The 18,812-nt window shown below is 37.2% G+C and overlaps 1 protein-coding gene across 7 annotated transcripts; it reads right to left on the bottom strand.

Moving 5' to 3' along the window:
* Positions 1 to 32: 32 nt before the first annotated feature.
* On the bottom strand, positions 33 to 18,498 carry LOC130558166 (phosphatidate phosphatase LPIN2-like). 7 transcript variants are annotated; one of them, XR_008963400.1, is made up of 21 exons: positions 16,059 to 18,463; positions 13,704 to 13,799; positions 13,416 to 13,627; positions 13,200 to 13,274; positions 12,409 to 12,529; positions 9,210 to 9,687; positions 8,206 to 8,305; positions 7,787 to 7,965; positions 6,451 to 6,544; positions 5,892 to 5,961; positions 5,741 to 5,815; positions 5,108 to 5,181; positions 4,891 to 5,008; positions 4,584 to 4,732; positions 4,412 to 4,498; positions 2,868 to 3,020; positions 2,539 to 2,653; positions 2,198 to 2,301; positions 1,953 to 2,115; positions 227 to 301; positions 33 to 50 (listed from the first exon to the last, which is right to left on the bottom strand). XR_008963400.1 is itself a non-coding variant. In XM_057340445.1 (20 exons), exons 1-19 carry the CDS (start codon positions 16,278 to 16,280, stop codon positions 1,971 to 1,973), a joined length of 2,667 nt encoding a protein of 888 aa, XP_057196428.1. In that variant the 5' UTR covers positions 16,281 to 18,463; the 3' UTR covers positions 67 to 301; positions 1,953 to 1,970. The 7 variants fall into 7 exon arrangements, 6 of the variants coding, with proteins under 6 accessions (XP_057196445.1, XP_057196428.1, XP_057196453.1 ...); XM_057340445.1 differs by lacking the exon at positions 33 to 50 and having other exon boundaries at positions 67 to 301; XM_057340478.1 differs by lacking the exon at positions 33 to 50 and having other exon boundaries at positions 69 to 2,115; positions 16,059 to 16,259; positions 18,412 to 18,498.
* Between the last annotated feature and the right edge of the window lie 314 nt (positions 18,499 to 18,812).

Here is an 18,812-nt window from a genome sequence, read left to right on the forward strand (position 1 = left end):
AGAGTTCCATTCACGTCTAAAACCACTTTGGAAATTCTGGGATTGAAAATCTAATATGAAGATTTTTATGGCATGAGTCATGAGGTTTATGTCAGCTCAAGTGTAAAAGAAGAATGAACCAATACATATTAAAAACACTTATCATTTTAAAACTAATCATTTTATGTTTAGTTTGTTTTTCAATTTAAACTTTTCATTATTGTTGAAAAAAATGCCAAAGAGAAACCTTTTCACCAATTGTCTCATGGCCTTGTATAGACCACTTCGGGAGACGTAAGAAACGCTGGTCCAGAAGAACTTCCTGTTTACACAAACATTTAAACAAAATACAACAATCAGAACATTTATAACCATGTAAGAATTTTAAACTGATGTATAATACAATACAATAATAGGCTACAATAATAAAACCAAACCGGAAGTGCTTCTTGATCAGTGTTTACATCTTGTGAAGTGGTCTATATTTTCCTTTCAGAACAGAAGCTAAACAAAATGAGCATCCATTGAAAAAAAAACTATAGCTTAACATAAATGGCAAAAAAATAGGTCTGTCTGGTGGGGCACTTGATGTTTGTTTGAAAGCAGAAGTCAGTAAAGTAATTGACTGTGATCCGAATAACTACACAAAAACGACATGATTTCGTAGATTTTGGAATTACATGTTTCTATCTGCATTCTGAGCAGTTTTGAGTTGTTGAGCTTCAAAGTTTTTGCATTGCATTGGACTTTGTGGATAGAACATTTTCGCTTTTTAAAAAAGTCCCAAAATGCACAGCGTAAAGAATGTAAATGTAAATAAGTTGTCACAGAATAAGAATATGTGAATAACTCAATTTCGCCAAGAACGTACGTCAGATAAAACCTTACAACTCCAACGTGACCCGAATCCTTCTGAGCACAAGCTAGTTAGGGTTTTTTCTGTCATTTAAATTACACAAACGTGTACTAGAATTTATGCCGCCAGATGACCGAATTCAAACTCTCTTGCTGTTGTCTGCTTTTTTCTCAGATAACACTTTACAATAAGGTTATTTTTGTGAACGTTAGTTAATGCATTGGCTAACTTAAACTAACAACCCTGTTGAAAAAAACAGCGTATGCTGGGTTGGGTATGTTTTGATGCTGGTTTGACCAGCTTAAACCAGCTAAGGACGAGCATCAAAACATACTTAACCAACATGCAGGTTTTTTCAACAGGGAATGAACAATATTACAGCATTTATTAATATTAGTTCATGTTAAATTCAGCATTTACTAATACATTTTAAAATCTAACTTTTTAATGAATAAATGCTAAAAACTGTATTGTTGGTTCATGTCAGCTAAAGCATTTACTAATGTCAACAAGTTTAACCTTTTTGTAAAGTATTACTCATAACTTAAACCCATCCATAGGGTTCTCTCTCAATACTTTGTTTACAAATTAACTACTAGATTTCAGTTATTCGTGAAAGACGTGTTATGTGTTTTTGTATACGGTCATGTTGAATGTTTAATCACTGGTGCGGTCATTTGTACACGAACAGGACTACTGTATGCAGAATGTATGGCTGATTCTCCATATTTTCGTTTTATAATCTACATGAATGTATTTGCCCTCATTCCAGTGAGACAAAATGTGTTTTTGAAGTCTAAATGGCATGTTCATCGATGCATTTCATTTATCATTTATTACTGTCTTTACAATTTAATATATATTTTGTGCGGAAAAGAAACGTACGGCAACAGTATATACACCAGCAAAGGCATTTGAATTGATATGACAAGTGCTACAAAAAAATGTGCAAATAAGCTTCCTGTTATAAATTAAAGCTTTTTTAACAACAGCATATTGATTCTTTGATAAATCTGCATAATGCATCACTTTTCACTGTTGTTTTGTCGGCTTCGATAATTCGATTCTGTATTCACGAAACTCCATCTAAAAGACAACTTCTCAATCTGACACGTGCCTCTGAAGAAATATGTCGTCAAAGCAAATCGTCGAGACAGACTTCAGAAACGGGTTCCCTCCAGAAGCAGAACGAACTGAATTCTGGGTGGATGAACGCTGAGTTGTGCTCTCTGTCCAGCAGGGGGAAAACGTGATCCACCAGTTCACTCAGACGCTTGTATCTGACACACAAACATCAACTGATGTTAAATAAAAAAAAAAGTACACGTGTACGTAAAAGTGAAATTTGTGCTGTGATCTTACGATGTCTTGAGTGTTTTGCATTGCTCCTGATTTACTTCTCCTCTCGTGTTCACTGTGAAGATGCGACACGTAGGAACACCAGTGTGTTTATAGGCAAACACATCCTGAAATAAACAAAAACGGAACAATTTGACAACAACATGATATAATGAACAATGTGTGAATGTCAGATGCAGATACATATTTTTTACGTATTTTTAAGTGTCCCGATATTTTATTTGGGTCACTACTTATCTAAAGGTCATTTTTAATAATCTCGTGTTGCTTAAAAGTTAATTTTGTAATTGTATAAGGTTCATTGTTAAGGCTATTAAATAATTTCATACAAAATAAATACTTGCATTGCTGCGGTTGCCGAAGGCCGCATAGAACGGCTGTGAATTCTGAGGGAAAAGATGCTTAATGTCTGTCATGCACTCAATCTTAAATATCTCCGGCTTCTTCTCAATCACCTCCCTGACAGAGAAAGAGAGAGGAATGCAACTTTATCTCACGTCAGTCATTTCAAAGTATAACTAAAGTGTCAAATGAGGTGTTTACACAGTATATATCTGTCTGATGATAACCGGCTGAGATGTTCTGCATGCCCTCATTCATAATGTGAAAGGTTTTCTGTCAGATAAAACACTGGTGATAAGATTCTCTAGCGTGTTTGTGTGTGTGTGTGTACCTGTGGAAAGCAGAGAACAGACTGCTGGGTGACAGCATCAGAGGTCCTCTTGGTAAGATGGTGCCTTCATCATTAACCCAATGTAAATAACCTCTGGTCATGCCCGCCATGCCAATCGCCCGTGCAGAACAGTAGAGAAACTTATAGCCATTTCTAAAAAAAATCAATCCTAAAAACTCAGTTGTGTTTCAAGTGTTAACATGGTCTTGGATGTTTCTCCTAAAATTGCAGTGTATGGGGCCATTCACAGAACGCGTTTTTCCATTCCAATGCGCTACTTTTCCATTGATTTTCTTTGTAAACGTGCGTTTGACTGATGTGCATGACCGTAAAGGCCATTGCGCATTGAGTCCGAAATTTGCGTCCGAAATTTCTGCACGTAAAAAAATAAATACGACCACGCGTTGCCTCAATCACATTTACACACTGCCTACCATATTTTCGTCTGTCATAAAACATTCGGACTGAGTTCGATTTTCTGCGTTTTTCGCATCCGTAGCAAGCATTTTGAGAGGCGTTTTGACAATTCAGAGACACCGTACAAACGAGAGCCAAATACGAAAAAACGCATACGAAAATGTCTGACTGTATGTGCAAAGACCTTTACGCTGGTGTCGTTTGCAGCGTCTCGCACATGAGTGCCGCGTTTTTAAGACAGCTTGTCAAATTAAAAGAATTTCAACTTTTACACCCAGCTCTGCTCAACAATGTCAGTTCCAAAGCAGTGGACCAATCAGAAGAATTTGGAGGCGGGGCTTTTTTAAAAACCATTCCTGAGCGCTGCGTCGCGTTTTTAAATGCAAAGACGCGTTCTGTGTGAATGGCCCCTTATAGTTTACTTTCCGCTTGTCAGTTACAAAACAAAAGTCAAACTGAAGAACTATTTATACGTAAACAACCGTAAAAAAACATTGTTTTAAAAAATGTAATTAGTCAAAAGTCTAGTACCCCGTCCCTTCCTTCTCCATTTGTTATTTACATACTGTAATTTATTTTAATATTACTGCCGCTGAAAAAATGAAGAAAAATTAATAGACTATTCCAAATTATCATTTAATCAGCATTTTTCGATGTATTGTGGCCATTCCAGTCCAGTAACTGATGAATTTCAACAAAATCAAACCTCAGGAGTGACATAAAGACATCCAAAAATCCAGGTTATCACATAAAAAATATTGTTGAACTTTTCCTAAATGCATGTATAAACATGACTGTTGTATTGCTCAAACGTGAATATAAACTTGTTTTGTAGTATTTGAGGTCTGAAAAAATACAAGGCATATTTTCTGTTCTCTCCAGTTTTCATTTTTTACTAAGAAATGCAAATAGAAGCAATATTTTTATTTGAAATTTGGTAAAAATATCATCAGTAGTTCACTGAATGAAACAAAAATGATCATTTTACCTAAACACAAACCTAAAGAAAAACTGAAAATAAATGTGAAATGGTCTCATAATTTTCTCCGCAGCTGTACATTAATAATACATTGTTGTTTATGGCTCGAACGCTGTGGATTTGTGTGTGTTGGTGTGTGTGATCTTACTCATGTATGGTGTGGTAAAGTTTGGCGATGCCCTGATGGGTCCAGTCTTTACCGAGCTGAGGAAGAAACTGACCTAAAACATCAGACCTGCAAAGGAAACAGAACTCTGTAATTGAACTACTTGTTTGATACTGTACGCATAAATCAATCATTTCTTTCGAACAGTTTTTACTTTGTGATCGTGCCGTCAATATCAGATATGACGATCTTGTCACTCCAATCCCACAAGTAGATGGTTCCTTCACATCGACACGTGCCCTGATACTGCGTTGTGATGCTGAACACAATATCATTGGGTCCGTCTTTGAGCCCGAGACTGGCCTGAAACACACACACACACACACACACACACACACGCACGCACACACACACACACACACACACACACACACACACACACACACACACACACAAGCAGACATGTGGTTTAGAGGTTAAAGTGGAGATTATCAGATGTTGTGTGTGACCGGTCTTCTCACGATTTGCTCTGATGAGAGTCGCAGTGATTTCTTATAGGAGGGCGTGTGGTGGTTTTCTAACGCTGTGGGGTTCAGTTCTCTGGATTCCTCCTCGCTCGAGCTGTCTGCTGTCACCTGTCTGAGAAACATCACCATCTGAGCTCACCGTCAAATCAATGGATTTGTATTTGTAAGAAAACTACAACATATGAACACTAGAATAATGAATAAAGCTCACTGTGAGGGTCTGTAGTCTTCATGGCGGGAGACTCCGACTGTGTTTGTTGTCTCTTGTTTTTTGGATTGTGACTGCCAAATTAAAAATACACTAAATAAGAATATACCATTCTTCTTGTGTGTGCTGTCCGCTTATATAGAGCCACGGAAAAATGAAGAGAGCAAATTTCATTTATTCATCATTTCTAGATGTATTGTGGTCATCAGACTGTCTGTTGAATTTCAACAAAATCAAACCTCAGGAGTGACAAAGTCATCCAACAGTAATGCCAAAGACTAAACACATGAAAACTGTGATAAAAATCAAGATTATCACATGGAAAATAATTATTTTTGAACTTTCCCTAAGTACATGTAGAAATATTACTGTTGTATTGCTTGAAAATGGATATAAACTTGTTTTGTAGTGTGAGGTCTGAAAAGATACAGAGATTCTGTGTTATTGTCACCTGTTTCATTTTCTGGAAAATAGAAGTAATATTTTTGTTTTAAATGTGGTGAAAAATAGTGTCAGTAGTTCACTGAATGAAACAAAAATGCTTGTTTTACCTAAACACAATTAGTAAATTCAGAAAAACTGAAAATCTTTTTGAAATGGCCTCTTCATTTTTTCAGCGGCTGTAAGTCTACAGACCTCACTCTTCCTCCAGAACCACCAGCTCTTCGTCTTTTTTGGCATTTTTTCTTTAACCCAAGCCTCCACTGTAGCCTAGATAAACACATTATCCGATCAGTCACTTGTCATTTATTATTATTTACTTTCTATCTTTATAAATAAGTCAAACCTTAGGCAGATTCTTCTGAAACGCTTGCATGCTGAGAATGAAAGGTGCTGCCAGCATCCAGTTATAATATCTGTAAACACATCACATTATAGGACAAATCTGATAATATACACAAATTCAAACTATATTTTGTTTATGTCTTAATTATATGCTGTTGATATACAGTACCAGTCAAGAATTTTGGAAATGCTTGACTGAAATGTTTCTAATGACCTTAAAAATCTGCTTCAATGTTTGAAACTTCTTGAGACAAAAATATAATTGTTACAACATATCAATTTCTAGTATTATAAATCTACATTTTATTAAAAAATATTTTTTAAATGGATTGGACCAAAAAAAGTGTCAAAAAAACAGCCAATAGGCTCCCTGAATAAAAAGTAAAATTTTACAAATTCTAGTCAAAGGGTGGCAACATTGAAGATGCTAAAATATGAGTTTAGATTTTTTTAGATGCTTTAGTTACAACATAATTTCTACAGGTGCAATTGCATACTCTAAAGTTTTGATAATAAATAACATGTTTTTTTTTTTAAACCCATGTAAGGATTTGCTTTACCCGTTGCCAATTTTCACCACCAGGTTTGGATTGTCAATGATGTTTGGATTGTCTGCAAACACCTGATGTGTGACCATATGCTCCAGAAATTTCTCTACAAAACAATTTGAAATACATGTTACTTGTAAGTTTGCAATATTGAAATAATGTTTAATCTTTTTAAAAAATGCCATATTAAAGTCCCCGTCAACCGGATGTTGCGATCGTTTTATTCTGACACATTTCCGAGTGAAACGGAATTTCCAATGAAAAAAATAGTGGGCGTGGCTTGTTTTTTCACCACGGCTTGATTGGATGTAAAACAGCTGTTGCATTTTGAAATTGAATAGGGAGCCAAAGAGATGACGTGTTTTTGTATGCCAACCCGGAAGTTAGAAGCGCACGGGTTCCCTCGATCGAAAGCCTATGCATGTAGAGTTGTGGAAAATCTCAAAAAATAAGATCTGTGTTTCACAAAGGGTTATGACACTTACACGTTTTGTCTATCAATATAATCTTTACAAGTTGACACCACATTTGTTACTTTTGAAGCCGAAATACAATCGGCAGAAGAAAAAGCTAACACAATGCTATCAACAGACTACACTTAAGGTCGCTCGATATCAACGTCACCACCACCACACCTCCGACAACTCTCTCAAACTTTATTAAAAAAGTATTCCCTGGTGTGTAATTACTCGGTGAATGAATCCACATCTAAGTTTTAAGAGATTTGTGCCCATGTTTTATTATTTGTGAGCTTTATATGCGCGATGACGTCTAATTTCCCCGCCAAAGGAAGTAGTCGCTTTTAGCAGCTTGTTAGCAACCGCCATTTTTAAGACACAATAAAGCTTTAAAAAAATCACAAGCGGGCTATAATTTGTGTGTTTTATGTCATAGAATAAAACGTGAAAATATTTAGAGGTTTGGTTTACCAAAGACCTTATTTTGGGCGATTTACCAAAAACCCATTCAAAAAACCCATAGACTTTGGAGCGATGGAACCAGAAGTCCTAAAATGCTAAATCACTTCCGGGTTTTGCATACAAAAATACGTCATCTCTGAGCCTCCCAATTGGGAGCAGACTGACAGTTGAAGGGGAGGAGTTAACAGATGCTCCGCCCAAGCCGTCTAACTGACGTCATTTGAGACTGCACTTTTACAGGACGGAAGTGCATTTTCATATTTTAACTGAAGATTATAAGGGCACGTGAATTTTAAAAAGACAACGACCCACACTGATAAGCTATTTACAATAAACGCCGCAATATTTCATGAAAAAATAAGCATTGTTATTTGTAATTTCACTGGGACTTTAAGGACATTTAAAGTGGATTATATTGATTTTTGTACCTTTGTTGATGTTGGCATCGTCTCCCAGACCTCCACAGAGAGACAGAGACACAGACAGCAGATCAGAAGGCGGTTCAGATGAACACTCTGTTCCACTGTCTACGGCCGTAGCGCTGCTTACTGACTGTGGAGATGAAGAACGTTCACAGTCTTCCTCCCAGTGTCCCCTAAACAGATCACTAACATCAGACAACACACATCACATATACAGATTAACAAAATAATGAGTGCTTCTCAGAGGAACAGGCCAGTCTGAAGAGTTCTCAGTTGTGTGTCTGTGATGATTTTCCTTAAATTGCTTTTACATGAAGAGTATATAGGTGTGAAATGAATGTAGATTATAGAGGTAAACAAATGTAGATGACAACACAAAATTTTAAAAATCTTAATAAAAACAATTTTTGTGTTATTGCTTGTACCTATTGGGAAAGTAGCGAGCAGCTATGTGTGGTTCCAGCCCATTGAGGTCATCCAGGTAAATGTCTTCAGGTCCCTGATGATGACTTCTCTTCCTCACAACTTCAACACACACATAACATATGACACAACACACTCTGAAGACTTGAATAACTTTACATATACCCCATAACATGTTATCACAAACACAAGAGATCAAAAGTTATAGACGGTTTCAGTTGCAAAAAAAAAAAAACATTAACAAATTGTCTATAAAACAATCCTGCGTCAAATATCTGAGCTATCACACTCTTATTTTCCTTGCCAACAGCAAAATATGTAATACAGAAATAAGGGCTGTCACATGATGACTGTGGACAAAATAATTCACAGCAACAATATTATCATGATATTTATTGATTTTTAATCAATGCTATGAGTCAAATTTAGCTTTAATTTGTTTCTTTTGTGTTTTCTTTTTTTATATAGTATATTTACAGGACAGTTTCTCAACAAGGAGGCATGAGATTACTTGACTTGTTAAAATGTTCAGCTGGGTCAGTTAAAGTTCTGCAAATATCACAAATGTCTGTTAAAAAGATTGTTGCCCCATACTGTAAAAAAACGATAAAGTACTGGCAGAAAATTACCAGTACATTTTCCTTTATTTTTGGGACATTACTGTTAATGCTAAAATGCCGTTTAAAGCAGTGCAAAATGTAAAGTACAGGTAAAACTGTAAAAATGAATACGGAAAATTCCTTCATATTAATACAGTATATTTTTCCCTATTTGTACGGATTTTTTTGGAGTGCAAATGATATGAAACAGATTATTTTTACAGTGAGCGTTTGGTTGTTTTTAGTATTCTTTCTAGTCTTGTCTTACTGTCAATAAGACTGAGATTCTCTAACTGATAGACTGTCGATAGAAAAAAAACGTATCACACAGTATAAATATAAAAGCACCGTCTTATGATGTAAATTCAAAGTTATCTAAGAAGTGACAAGAATCTCAATCTCATTACCTTTTCTCATGCAGGGTGATTCTGAGACGTTCTGAGACTCAGGGGAGATCTCCTTCACGTCTCCCAACGGATGAGCTGACGGTTGATGTCCACACACACGGTCTGATGATGCTTTGGGAATATGAGGTTCTAGTTTGGACGTATGTGGAGTCAGTTTGTTTGGATGATGCTCCAGCAGGTGTGTTTGTAGTTTGGATGTGTTCAGATGTGTTTTCTCTGTCTGATGCTGTGATGCTGATGCAGGACGTCCCGCGTGGTGTTCAGGTCTTTGTGTGTGGTCTTTGAGAGGATAAGATGACTGAGGTTTGTTTGTGTGAGGTTGAGGAGTTCTGGGTTGAGGTCTGAGGATCGGACAGACACGTTCAGCAGACTGCAGACCGTGTGTCATCATATCATCAAGGATGACTCTGAAGTGTGTGTTCTCTGATAGAGTAGCGCTGCTGTTCTGAAGGGATCGTGCTCGGTCTCTCTGAATGACCTGCAGGATGTTTGTAAAAGAAGTGAGAAAGCAAGAAACCATATGTTACAATGTTTTTAACACTGTGTGTAATGTACACCAAACCGCTGAAACATCATGCCAGTAAAGATTTGAATTATAAAACATACAGTTTGATAACACAAAAAAATGATCCTAATAAAGATAACTGTGTTTTCTACCTTGTACAAAAATATAATTTTGACATAGGAATTAATTATTTATGTATTTTATTGCTTTTTCTGCTGAAATTCTCATAACCGTAACGCCTCCCGATTTGTGTTGCTATTGAGTGCTTGATGTTCCTAAATAAATAAACATTGTTGTAAATTAAACAAAAAATGTAATATTAATATAAACAATTGGATGTTCTAGATGTTCTCACATTACAACAAAATGATTGACAGAATATTCATGTATAATAAAAATGAAGAAAGAAGTGTCCACTGATATTCTCATCCTCCATAACGTTTTTGAATGACGGTTTAAACACACACAAATATATTTACATTAAGTTTGATTTTATGTAAGGAAACACATCTACTAGTAGCTTTAAAATGGCTAACAAGTTAACAAACTACTTCATATTTTTTTTGTTAAAAACTTGATGTTCTCTTGTCACGCTGTGTACACGACTTTTTCCCTTCTCATGACCGATACAGGTAGTTTTCAACATTTAAATGTTACATGTGTAATATTCGATTAAAATACACTCACCTAAAGGATTATTAGGAACACCTGTTCAATTTCTCATTAATGCAATTATCTAATCAACCAATCACATGGCAGTTGCTTCAATGCATTTAGGGGTGTGGTCCTGGTCAAGACAATCTCCTGAACTCCAAACTGAATGTCAGAATGGGAAAGAAAGGTGATTTAAGCAATTTTGAGCGTGGCATGGTTGTTGGTGCCAGACGGGCCGGTCTGAGTATTTCACAATCTGCTCAGTTACTGGGATTTTCACGCACAACCATTTCTAGGGTTTACAAAGAATGGTGTGAAAAGGGAAAAACATCCAGTATGCGGCAGTCCTGTGGGCGAAAATGCCTTGTTGATGCTAGAGGTCAGAGGAGAATGGGCCGACTGATTCAAGCTGATAGAAGAGCAACTTTGACTGAAATAACCACTCGTTACAACCGAGGTATGCAGCAAAGCATTTGTGAAGCCACAACACGCACAACCTTGAGGCAGATGGGCTACAACAGCAGAAGACCCCACCGGGTACCACTCATCTCCACTACAAATAGGAAAAAGAGGCTACAATTTGCACGAGCTCACCAAAATTGGACAGTTGAAGACTGGAAAAATGTTGCCTGGTCTGATGAGTCTCGATTTCTGTTGAGACATTCAAATGGTAGAGTCAGAATTTGGCGTAAACAGAATGAGAACATGGATCCATCATGCCTTGTTACCACTGTGCAGGCTGGTGGTGGTGGTGTAATGGTGTGGGGGATGTTTTCTTGGCACACTTTAGGCCCCTTAGTGCCAATTGGGCATCGTTTAAATGCCACGGCCTACCTGAGCATTGTTTCTGACCATGTCCATCCCTTTATGACCACCATGTACCCATCCTCTAATGGCTACTTCCAGCAGGATAATGCACCATGTCACAAAGCTCGAATCATTTCAAATTGGTTTCTTGAACATGACAATGAGTTCACTGTACTAGAATGGCCCCCACAGTCACCAGATCTCAACCCGATAGAACATCTTTGGGATGTGGTGGAACGGGAGCTTCGTGCCCTGGATGTGCATCCCACAAATCTCCATCAACTGCAAGATGCTATCCTATCAATATGGGCCAACATTTCTAAAGAATGCTTTCAGCACCTTGTTGAATCAATGCCACGTAGAATTAAGGCAGTTCTGAAGGCGAAAGGGGGTCAAACACCGTATTAGTATGGTGTTCCTAATAATCCTTTAGGTGAGTGTATAATTCAATAATGTCTTATTATGTACGAGGAATAAAAACTTGCTTACACCGTGTCTACAGTGGACGCGACAGGCGCGACGCATTAAAATTATAATGTGTTCTAATGCGTTTCTAATATCTTTTGTCGTGTCGCGTCGCACCGGTCGCGTCTGGTGTAGACGCAGTGTTAGGCATCACGGCTACGCTTGTTTTTAGCAAAACATGCTACGAGATTGACAGCTTTAAATGGTTACGGTAATGAGAATTTTTGTGGCTTTTTTGTCAAAATGTTTTTAAATTGTGTTAAACTGTCATTAAAAGTTTAGCACTTAATGCCTTTAAACATGTCATACCTCGTTTTAATTGAATATAAAAGAAAATTTGTGCGTTTTTAAGAAAATCATGTCTGACATATTGAAAGCAAGATTTCGTGAGAATCATCCGGGCCATTTTTTCCCAATATTTGCTTTTAATCAACACATGAGGCGTATGGTAGAAAAAAATAAACAAAACAAAAATATTTGAAAAAAAGCAGTCTCAGACTTCAGATTCTCCACATTCTTGACTCAGTAAGCATTTGCTCGCGTGTTGTGTTGTGTGCCATTTTTTGTCAAGCGTGTTTAAATTCTTCTCAAAGATGAGCTTCAGTTTACGACACAAACACATACAGTATTGTATAATTTTTATTATTATGTTTGAACAGAGGGTGAAGATGTCAATTTTCCAAAGTTGGCCATGACTGTACATCATAACTGTTTCAGAAACGGGGTTCCCACTATTTGGACTTATACATATTATGAGACGAAAGATACCTTTGTAGATTCTGGCAGTTCTCCCCACGTCCACTGCATATGTGAGTCTTGATTAGATCTGTCGGAGGATTTCTTCATCAGTTCTGAATCACTCTTAGCAGAACTGGCCTCCTGAACACTTCTGGAAAAAAGTTCCACATTAATGATTCATTTTATTCCAATTTAATGTTGCATTGCTGCAAAGCAACTTTAGAGTTAATAAATATTTGTACAGACAGCACGTAATACACTGTATTATTGGAAAAAATCTGTCATAAAGTGTGCACTGTAAAAATATTCACCCAGCTTAAGTTCAAAAGCTGCCTTGAATTTGTAAGTTAAACAAATTGCCTTTACAAGTCGCTTTAACTTAAATTCGAATTTATAAATTATATTATATGAAAGAAAATCTAGTTGAATTTCCAAACAAATTTAAACTTCCTTTTGCAAAAACAAAAGTTTTCGCAGATTTTGAAATAAAGTTTGAACTTTTTACTACAGTTTGTATACAGTTGTGATACGAACTATGAAAATAATTGTCTGTATAGGTTTGTAATACAATGTATTCATAATGCGTGGAGGAAAAGTTTCATTAAAGGCTGAATAAATATGTTTAAATATGAATCAGTCTGATGATAATGATCATGCAGAAGAAGAGAAGCATGTCCAACTTTGTCTTCGTTTCTCTTATAGTTATGGTTTCTTCTTTCTTAAATATCTTATCAGCTTTGGCTTGCTCGCTTGCGATATGTGCGAGTCACTATTCTTTGAAAAAATTGTATTTGTGAATAAACTAAAATGCGTGTGAGCACCTGTCTGTTGGCCAGTCAGAGAGAGGATAGCTGTCGAACCATCTGAGAGATTGTCTCACTTCACTGCCCGACACCCTGAAACCATAAAAACACATCAATGATGTCACTTGTGTCACTTTATTAGTGTGTTTGTGTCTGTCAAAACAAATCATGAGAGCGTGTGAAGATTTCTGGGTGGGATGTGAACATTTATGTCTAATTAGAGAAAATAAATACTGGTTTGCTCCAGGAGGGCTCTGCTCGTCTTTCCTCTGTTCAGTCGTTTTAGGTTTTCTTCTTCTCCTTTTTTTCTTTCTCATCACAGTGCTGTCATCCTCCATGACCCCGCCCTCTACACATGAACCTATCACCGCTGACTCTTGTCCCCAGAACACCGCATCACAGTCTGATGGTATGGGTGATGTAACCAAATGGGCAGGAATTGTCTCCTGTTTAATGAATTAAAAAGCTTTATGAGAAATGAGATAATCATTATGGGTGTGGTTATCATGTATTTATACTTACACTGTCCTGCTGGGTCTCTTGTACAAAGAATGCTTCTCCATTATCTCCCAGCTTCATATGAAGATCTACTGGTGATCCATTCACTTCTATATCCACCTGTAAGGATGAAAAGAGATAGATTTATTTAATTTTATTTATTTAACTCTGCTGGTTGAACTGGAATAAATGTCTGGTTTAATGTCACTAGGGTCTTATTTACACTGATTACTACAAATCCATTTTCTTTTATCGCTAAAGGTGAACTCAAAGTCCTCTGTGTCTAATAGCTAATTAGGTCATTAAAAATAAGTGCAGGAAAATTATACATACATGTTAAAGAAATATTTATTTTCCTCCTAACTAAAGTAATGGAGAGCATAAATTAACTCAGATTGGTTATTACACAACAAAATAAAAACAACAGCTGCAAAAAACAATTGTGGTAAGAAAACCCTAACTCTATAAACATGTCTAAGATTTTAATATTATTGTAATTATTATTGTGACTTTATATACTGTTATATTATATTATATATACTATTATGTGTCACGACAGGCGTGGCGGAAGAACCCAAGCGCAGGCAGCGGCAGCGACGGGGTTAACAATTACTTTATTTAAAAAAAAAAAAAAAAAAACCTCGATGGGGGAAACAACACTTTCACAAAAGACTATTAAAAGGATCAACAAAAACTTCCCACAATGGGGCAGAACGAGAACTAAAAATAATCAATAAAACTCAAACTTACTAACACGGGCAAGACAAGGCAGGAACTCGAGGAACAAGCACACAAAGAACATCAGCACATACAAAACGCACACAATCAACGAGCACAGGACAATGAAACATGAGGGCATTTAAAGGGAACACAAATGAGGGATAATAACACAGGGCAGGTGAGGGTAATGAAACACAGCAGGGAAGCAATACAGGAAACGAGAGGGGCGGGGCCAATGACAGGACACGAGAAAACACATGGAGTGTCAAAAAGATAAACACCCCATGGCTTTCTCACACTAAACCAAAGGCTTTGTCACGACTCTGCCACAGGACCAAGAAAACCATGACAAGATAAGGCAGAGTCGTGACAGAAGCCCCCCCTTTAATGAGCACCTCCAGGTGCTCACCAAGGGGTAGACTAACGAGACAAGACCGACTGGGTGACAGACAAGACAAGGCAAAACAATGAATACAAAATCAAGGGCAAACATGACAGGACAACAACAGGATTAGGGTGGGACATCAAAAATAATAAACATGGGAGGGGGGGTGGGGACAGACAAGGGCTTGTGGGGGGAACAGTCCTAGTCCCTGGGCGCGCTTGAGGGCGCGGAGTTCTGGGGGACTTAGGGGGGAAAGTCCTGGGGGGGACCGCCGACTTGAACGTCGGCGGGACAAGGTTGGGCGCCGGCTGGAACGCTGGCTGGAACGCTGGCTGGAAGGCCGGCTGGGCCGAGCTAGACGCCGGCTGGACAGGGCTTAACGCCGGCTGGAAGGCCGGCTGCTGCACCGGCTGAAAGGCCGGCTGGAAGGTCGGCTGGGACGCCGGTTGCACCCGACTGGACGCCGGCTGCACCGGGCTGGGCAACGGACTGGACAATGGACTGAACACCGGACTGGACACCGGACTGGTCACCAGACTGGACACTAGCTGCATCGCCGGCTGCGACGCCGGCTGCTGCACCGGCTGGGACACCGGCATGGACTCCGGCTGCACCGGACTGGATACCGGCTGAGTCGTGACAGATGCCCCCCCTTTAATGAGCACCTCCAGGTGCTCACCAAGGGGTAGACTAACGAGACAAGACCGACTGGGTGACAGTTATGTATGTAATTTGTTTTATTATTTGTTATTTTGCATTCTGTAACATGTGGTAGCACGTATAATAAATAAAATAAATTATTAAATAATTATTAAGTATCATTTGTGCTTATCAAATATCAAATAAAAATGAGAAGGGCGCATTACAAGTAAAATTAAATTAAAAATATCAAATATCAAATCAAAATAAAATAAATATATCATAACTACTACTACTATCACTACTACTACTACTGCTAATCATAATAATAATATAGCAATAATGTGGTAATTATTATTTATGATAGCATTTAAGTAGTATTTATTTTAGTATTAATAACAAATACTGATGCATTTGACACTAAACTGTGTCATTAATTAATTTAATGAATACCAGTTGATTTTGCTGAAAAGTGTTTGAGACTATGTTTGAACTTGTGTCCCGACCAGCCAATCGTTGTTTACTTTCATTACTGTCATTGAGATGAATGCCCTTCAGGTGTCACAGACTTTGTTAGAGAATTCTTTGATGTCTGCTTGAAGATACACTGCATGTTGTGAGATACACACACTCACCACTTTCTCTCTAGAGCGCAGGACCCTCAGTTTGCCAAAGCGGATGTGGAAAGGTGAGCACAGGTACGTCCCGTCAGGCTGCCGTATCACCACCACATCAATACAGCCCGAGAGAGTGGCCTGATTTAAACCTTTATACAGTTCCTTCACCGTCACCAACACCTGCCCGGCCAACTGACCCACATAGTTCATTCTGCTCACCTGAGACACACATGAACACATATACAATATGTACGGACAAAAAAACCCCTAAAAGGGATAAAAAAAAAACCAGTGACAGTATTTCCCAGCCTCATGTTTATGCAGAGAAACCACAGGATTACATACGCAACACAGACCACATGCATACATGTAAATGTATATAAATATAGATCTGATATTCATACCTGTTATTTCTGGTGATGTGTTCTATCAGTATGACGTTTTGCTTTAGCTTCAGAATGGTGGGAACATTTTCAGAAACCAAATTTCTACTCACGAGTATTTGTTAGTCAAATTTTCACCCGACTGATGGCAATATTAAAGTTGGCTTATGGAAATGTATTAATAATGTCAATAAACCAGCAAGCAGCCACACGAATACATTATGTTTGACATTTTGACTTGTTATTGTTTGTTTTTATTCAACCCCATTTGTTTTATATCTAATACTGTATACTGAAAAAATATGGTCATGTAGGTCCTAAACAAAACTTCATTGTCACGTACCTCTAAAGAAACATGTATGAATTATTATTTATATTCTGTACAATAGCAAACAGTAATTGTGTGTATAAAATAATTGTTGTAATGCTTGAAGCTGTAGAGGATAAGAGGATTTCAAAATCTTACATTTTATGATGCTTGACAGATTATTAGTTACGGTTCAATTATTTTGTAATCTTTTTACATTTTATAATTCTTTAAATCTTAATTTTCCTCATATTTTATTTCTACTTTCATTGATCTCAACTTGTGGGAATAGAGTCTTTGTGACCAATAAAAATAGACTTGAATTGAGTTGAGAAACATCATGAAATGTATTTAGAAGAAGAGTAAGACAGTTTTAAATTTTATATATAATCTTAAAAAAACATCCACTCTGTTCTCATGGATCCATTGAGAAAGCTTTTTTTAACATTACTCATTCAAACACATGCATACTTTTAGCACACCCATATGATTCACATATATGACAAACACTCATGATTCATATTGACGCGTAACTAAACCGACACAACAGACGCCAAATAATGCACATGCCTGACAGGACACGATTCAAAGCGGAAACTAATTCCAAACAAGACACACATGATGTCTCAGCACCCCGAACCACATCCTCTGACAAACCATCTAACACCAAACAAAGACAGATCTTCTGTATTGCTTTTAGCATGACAGTAAGAAATAATTGCCATCTAGCAGCCATCTTTGCTGGAAAAATGATAAGCACATTCTTTACACTATAAATGATGCTTTAAGATTTATACAAGAATAGTACAGTGACTCATGTCTGTAGTTTTTAAAGGGCTGCTTTTGGCTTGTGTCGGTCAGGTGAGCGGTCAGGACACACTTTCTTCTGCCCTTGTTGTTGTTCGAGCGGGTCAGGAGGGTTAAAACCTTTCTAGTGGATTATCTGTAAATCCCCAGAAGTGAAACACAAACTCAATTCTGCATGTGTGAAGCACTAAACACATCAGACACTGAGATCCAGCTCTGTCCAATTACATCCACACGCCACACGTAAACTGTTACAGACAATTCAGTACATTTAATAAAATTTAAATCAAAAACACAAGTTGACTTCATAGAAAAATTAACAACACTAATCATAGTTTCCATCACAACACTACAAACTGACATGAGTTTTGACAGTCATCACAAACAAATGAAACATAGCAACAAACATACAGATCATGCGTTATTTGTTACAGTTTGTAGTCATCACTTGAAAAAAATTCTGTAAAAAATTGACATTTTCTGTAAGCTGGAGAAACAGAAATGTACTGTAAAATATGTTTTTTCCTGTAAAATTACAGGATATACTGTAACTGTAAAAAAACAAATCTTGTTAAAAAACAGATATTTTCTGGGAGCTGGGGCACCAGAAATAAACTGTAAAATAACGGTTTTCACCTGTAAAATTACATTTGCCCAGTTTTCCTGTAAATTTGCGGTCTTTTTCTGTAATTTTACGTTATTTGACTGCATTTCAAAAATACATAAAAAAATTGTATAATTCAGTATTTTTTTTACATTTTACTTGGAAAATCTGTAAAAAAAAGAATAAATAACAACAGAAAAATTCTGTAAAATGAAGTTTTTCTTTTTACAGTGATGTTTACCGTGGAAAATGATGATGTTAGCTGCTCACCTGAGTTGTTGAAGTTTGAGCTCCAGTGTGAATGATATAAGAGGCGTTTAGTGCAACTGTCTGTCTCTTAGATGAAATCTGCTCAATGCATCCTGTGAACGACCACACACATGCACGCACACACAGATTTACAGTTAAGCATGTGACTGTAAATCAGCATGTGACTACAGCAACATTATTCAGATCCTAAGTCATGATTAGAGCTATTACTGAACAACAATTATACATGATTTGCATTTCATGACACAAGCTTTATATACTCCTGTCAAATAATAACATGGTTATTTAGTATGAGCATAATTGTCAACAGCAGTTTTATTAGGTAATGCTATGAGGGGAATATACCTTATAAGTTTTTTGAGGTTGTAGATACTAAAAAAGCCCTGACCTCTATTAACTGG

Source organism: Triplophysa rosa, linkage group LG1 (genome assembly GCF_024868665.1).
Source record: "Triplophysa rosa linkage group LG1, Trosa_1v2, whole genome shotgun sequence".
Taxonomy (NCBI): Eukaryota; Metazoa; Chordata; class Actinopteri; order Cypriniformes; family Nemacheilidae; genus Triplophysa; species Triplophysa rosa.

Coding starts and splice junctions, on each gene's coding strand:
- LOC130558166 (XM_057340445.1), bottom strand. CDS start 16,280: ATGTGTTCATGTGTGTCTCAGGTGAGCAGAATGAACTATGTGGGTCAG. Junction 13,275..13,415: donor AGCCCTCCTGGAGCAAACCA/GTATTTATTTTC, acceptor TTATGGTTTCAG/GGTGTCGGGCAGTGAAGTGA. Junction 5,182..5,740: donor GGTTCTGGAGGAAGAGTGAG/GTCTGTAGACTT, acceptor TTTTTAATTTGG/CAGTCACAATCCAAAAAACA.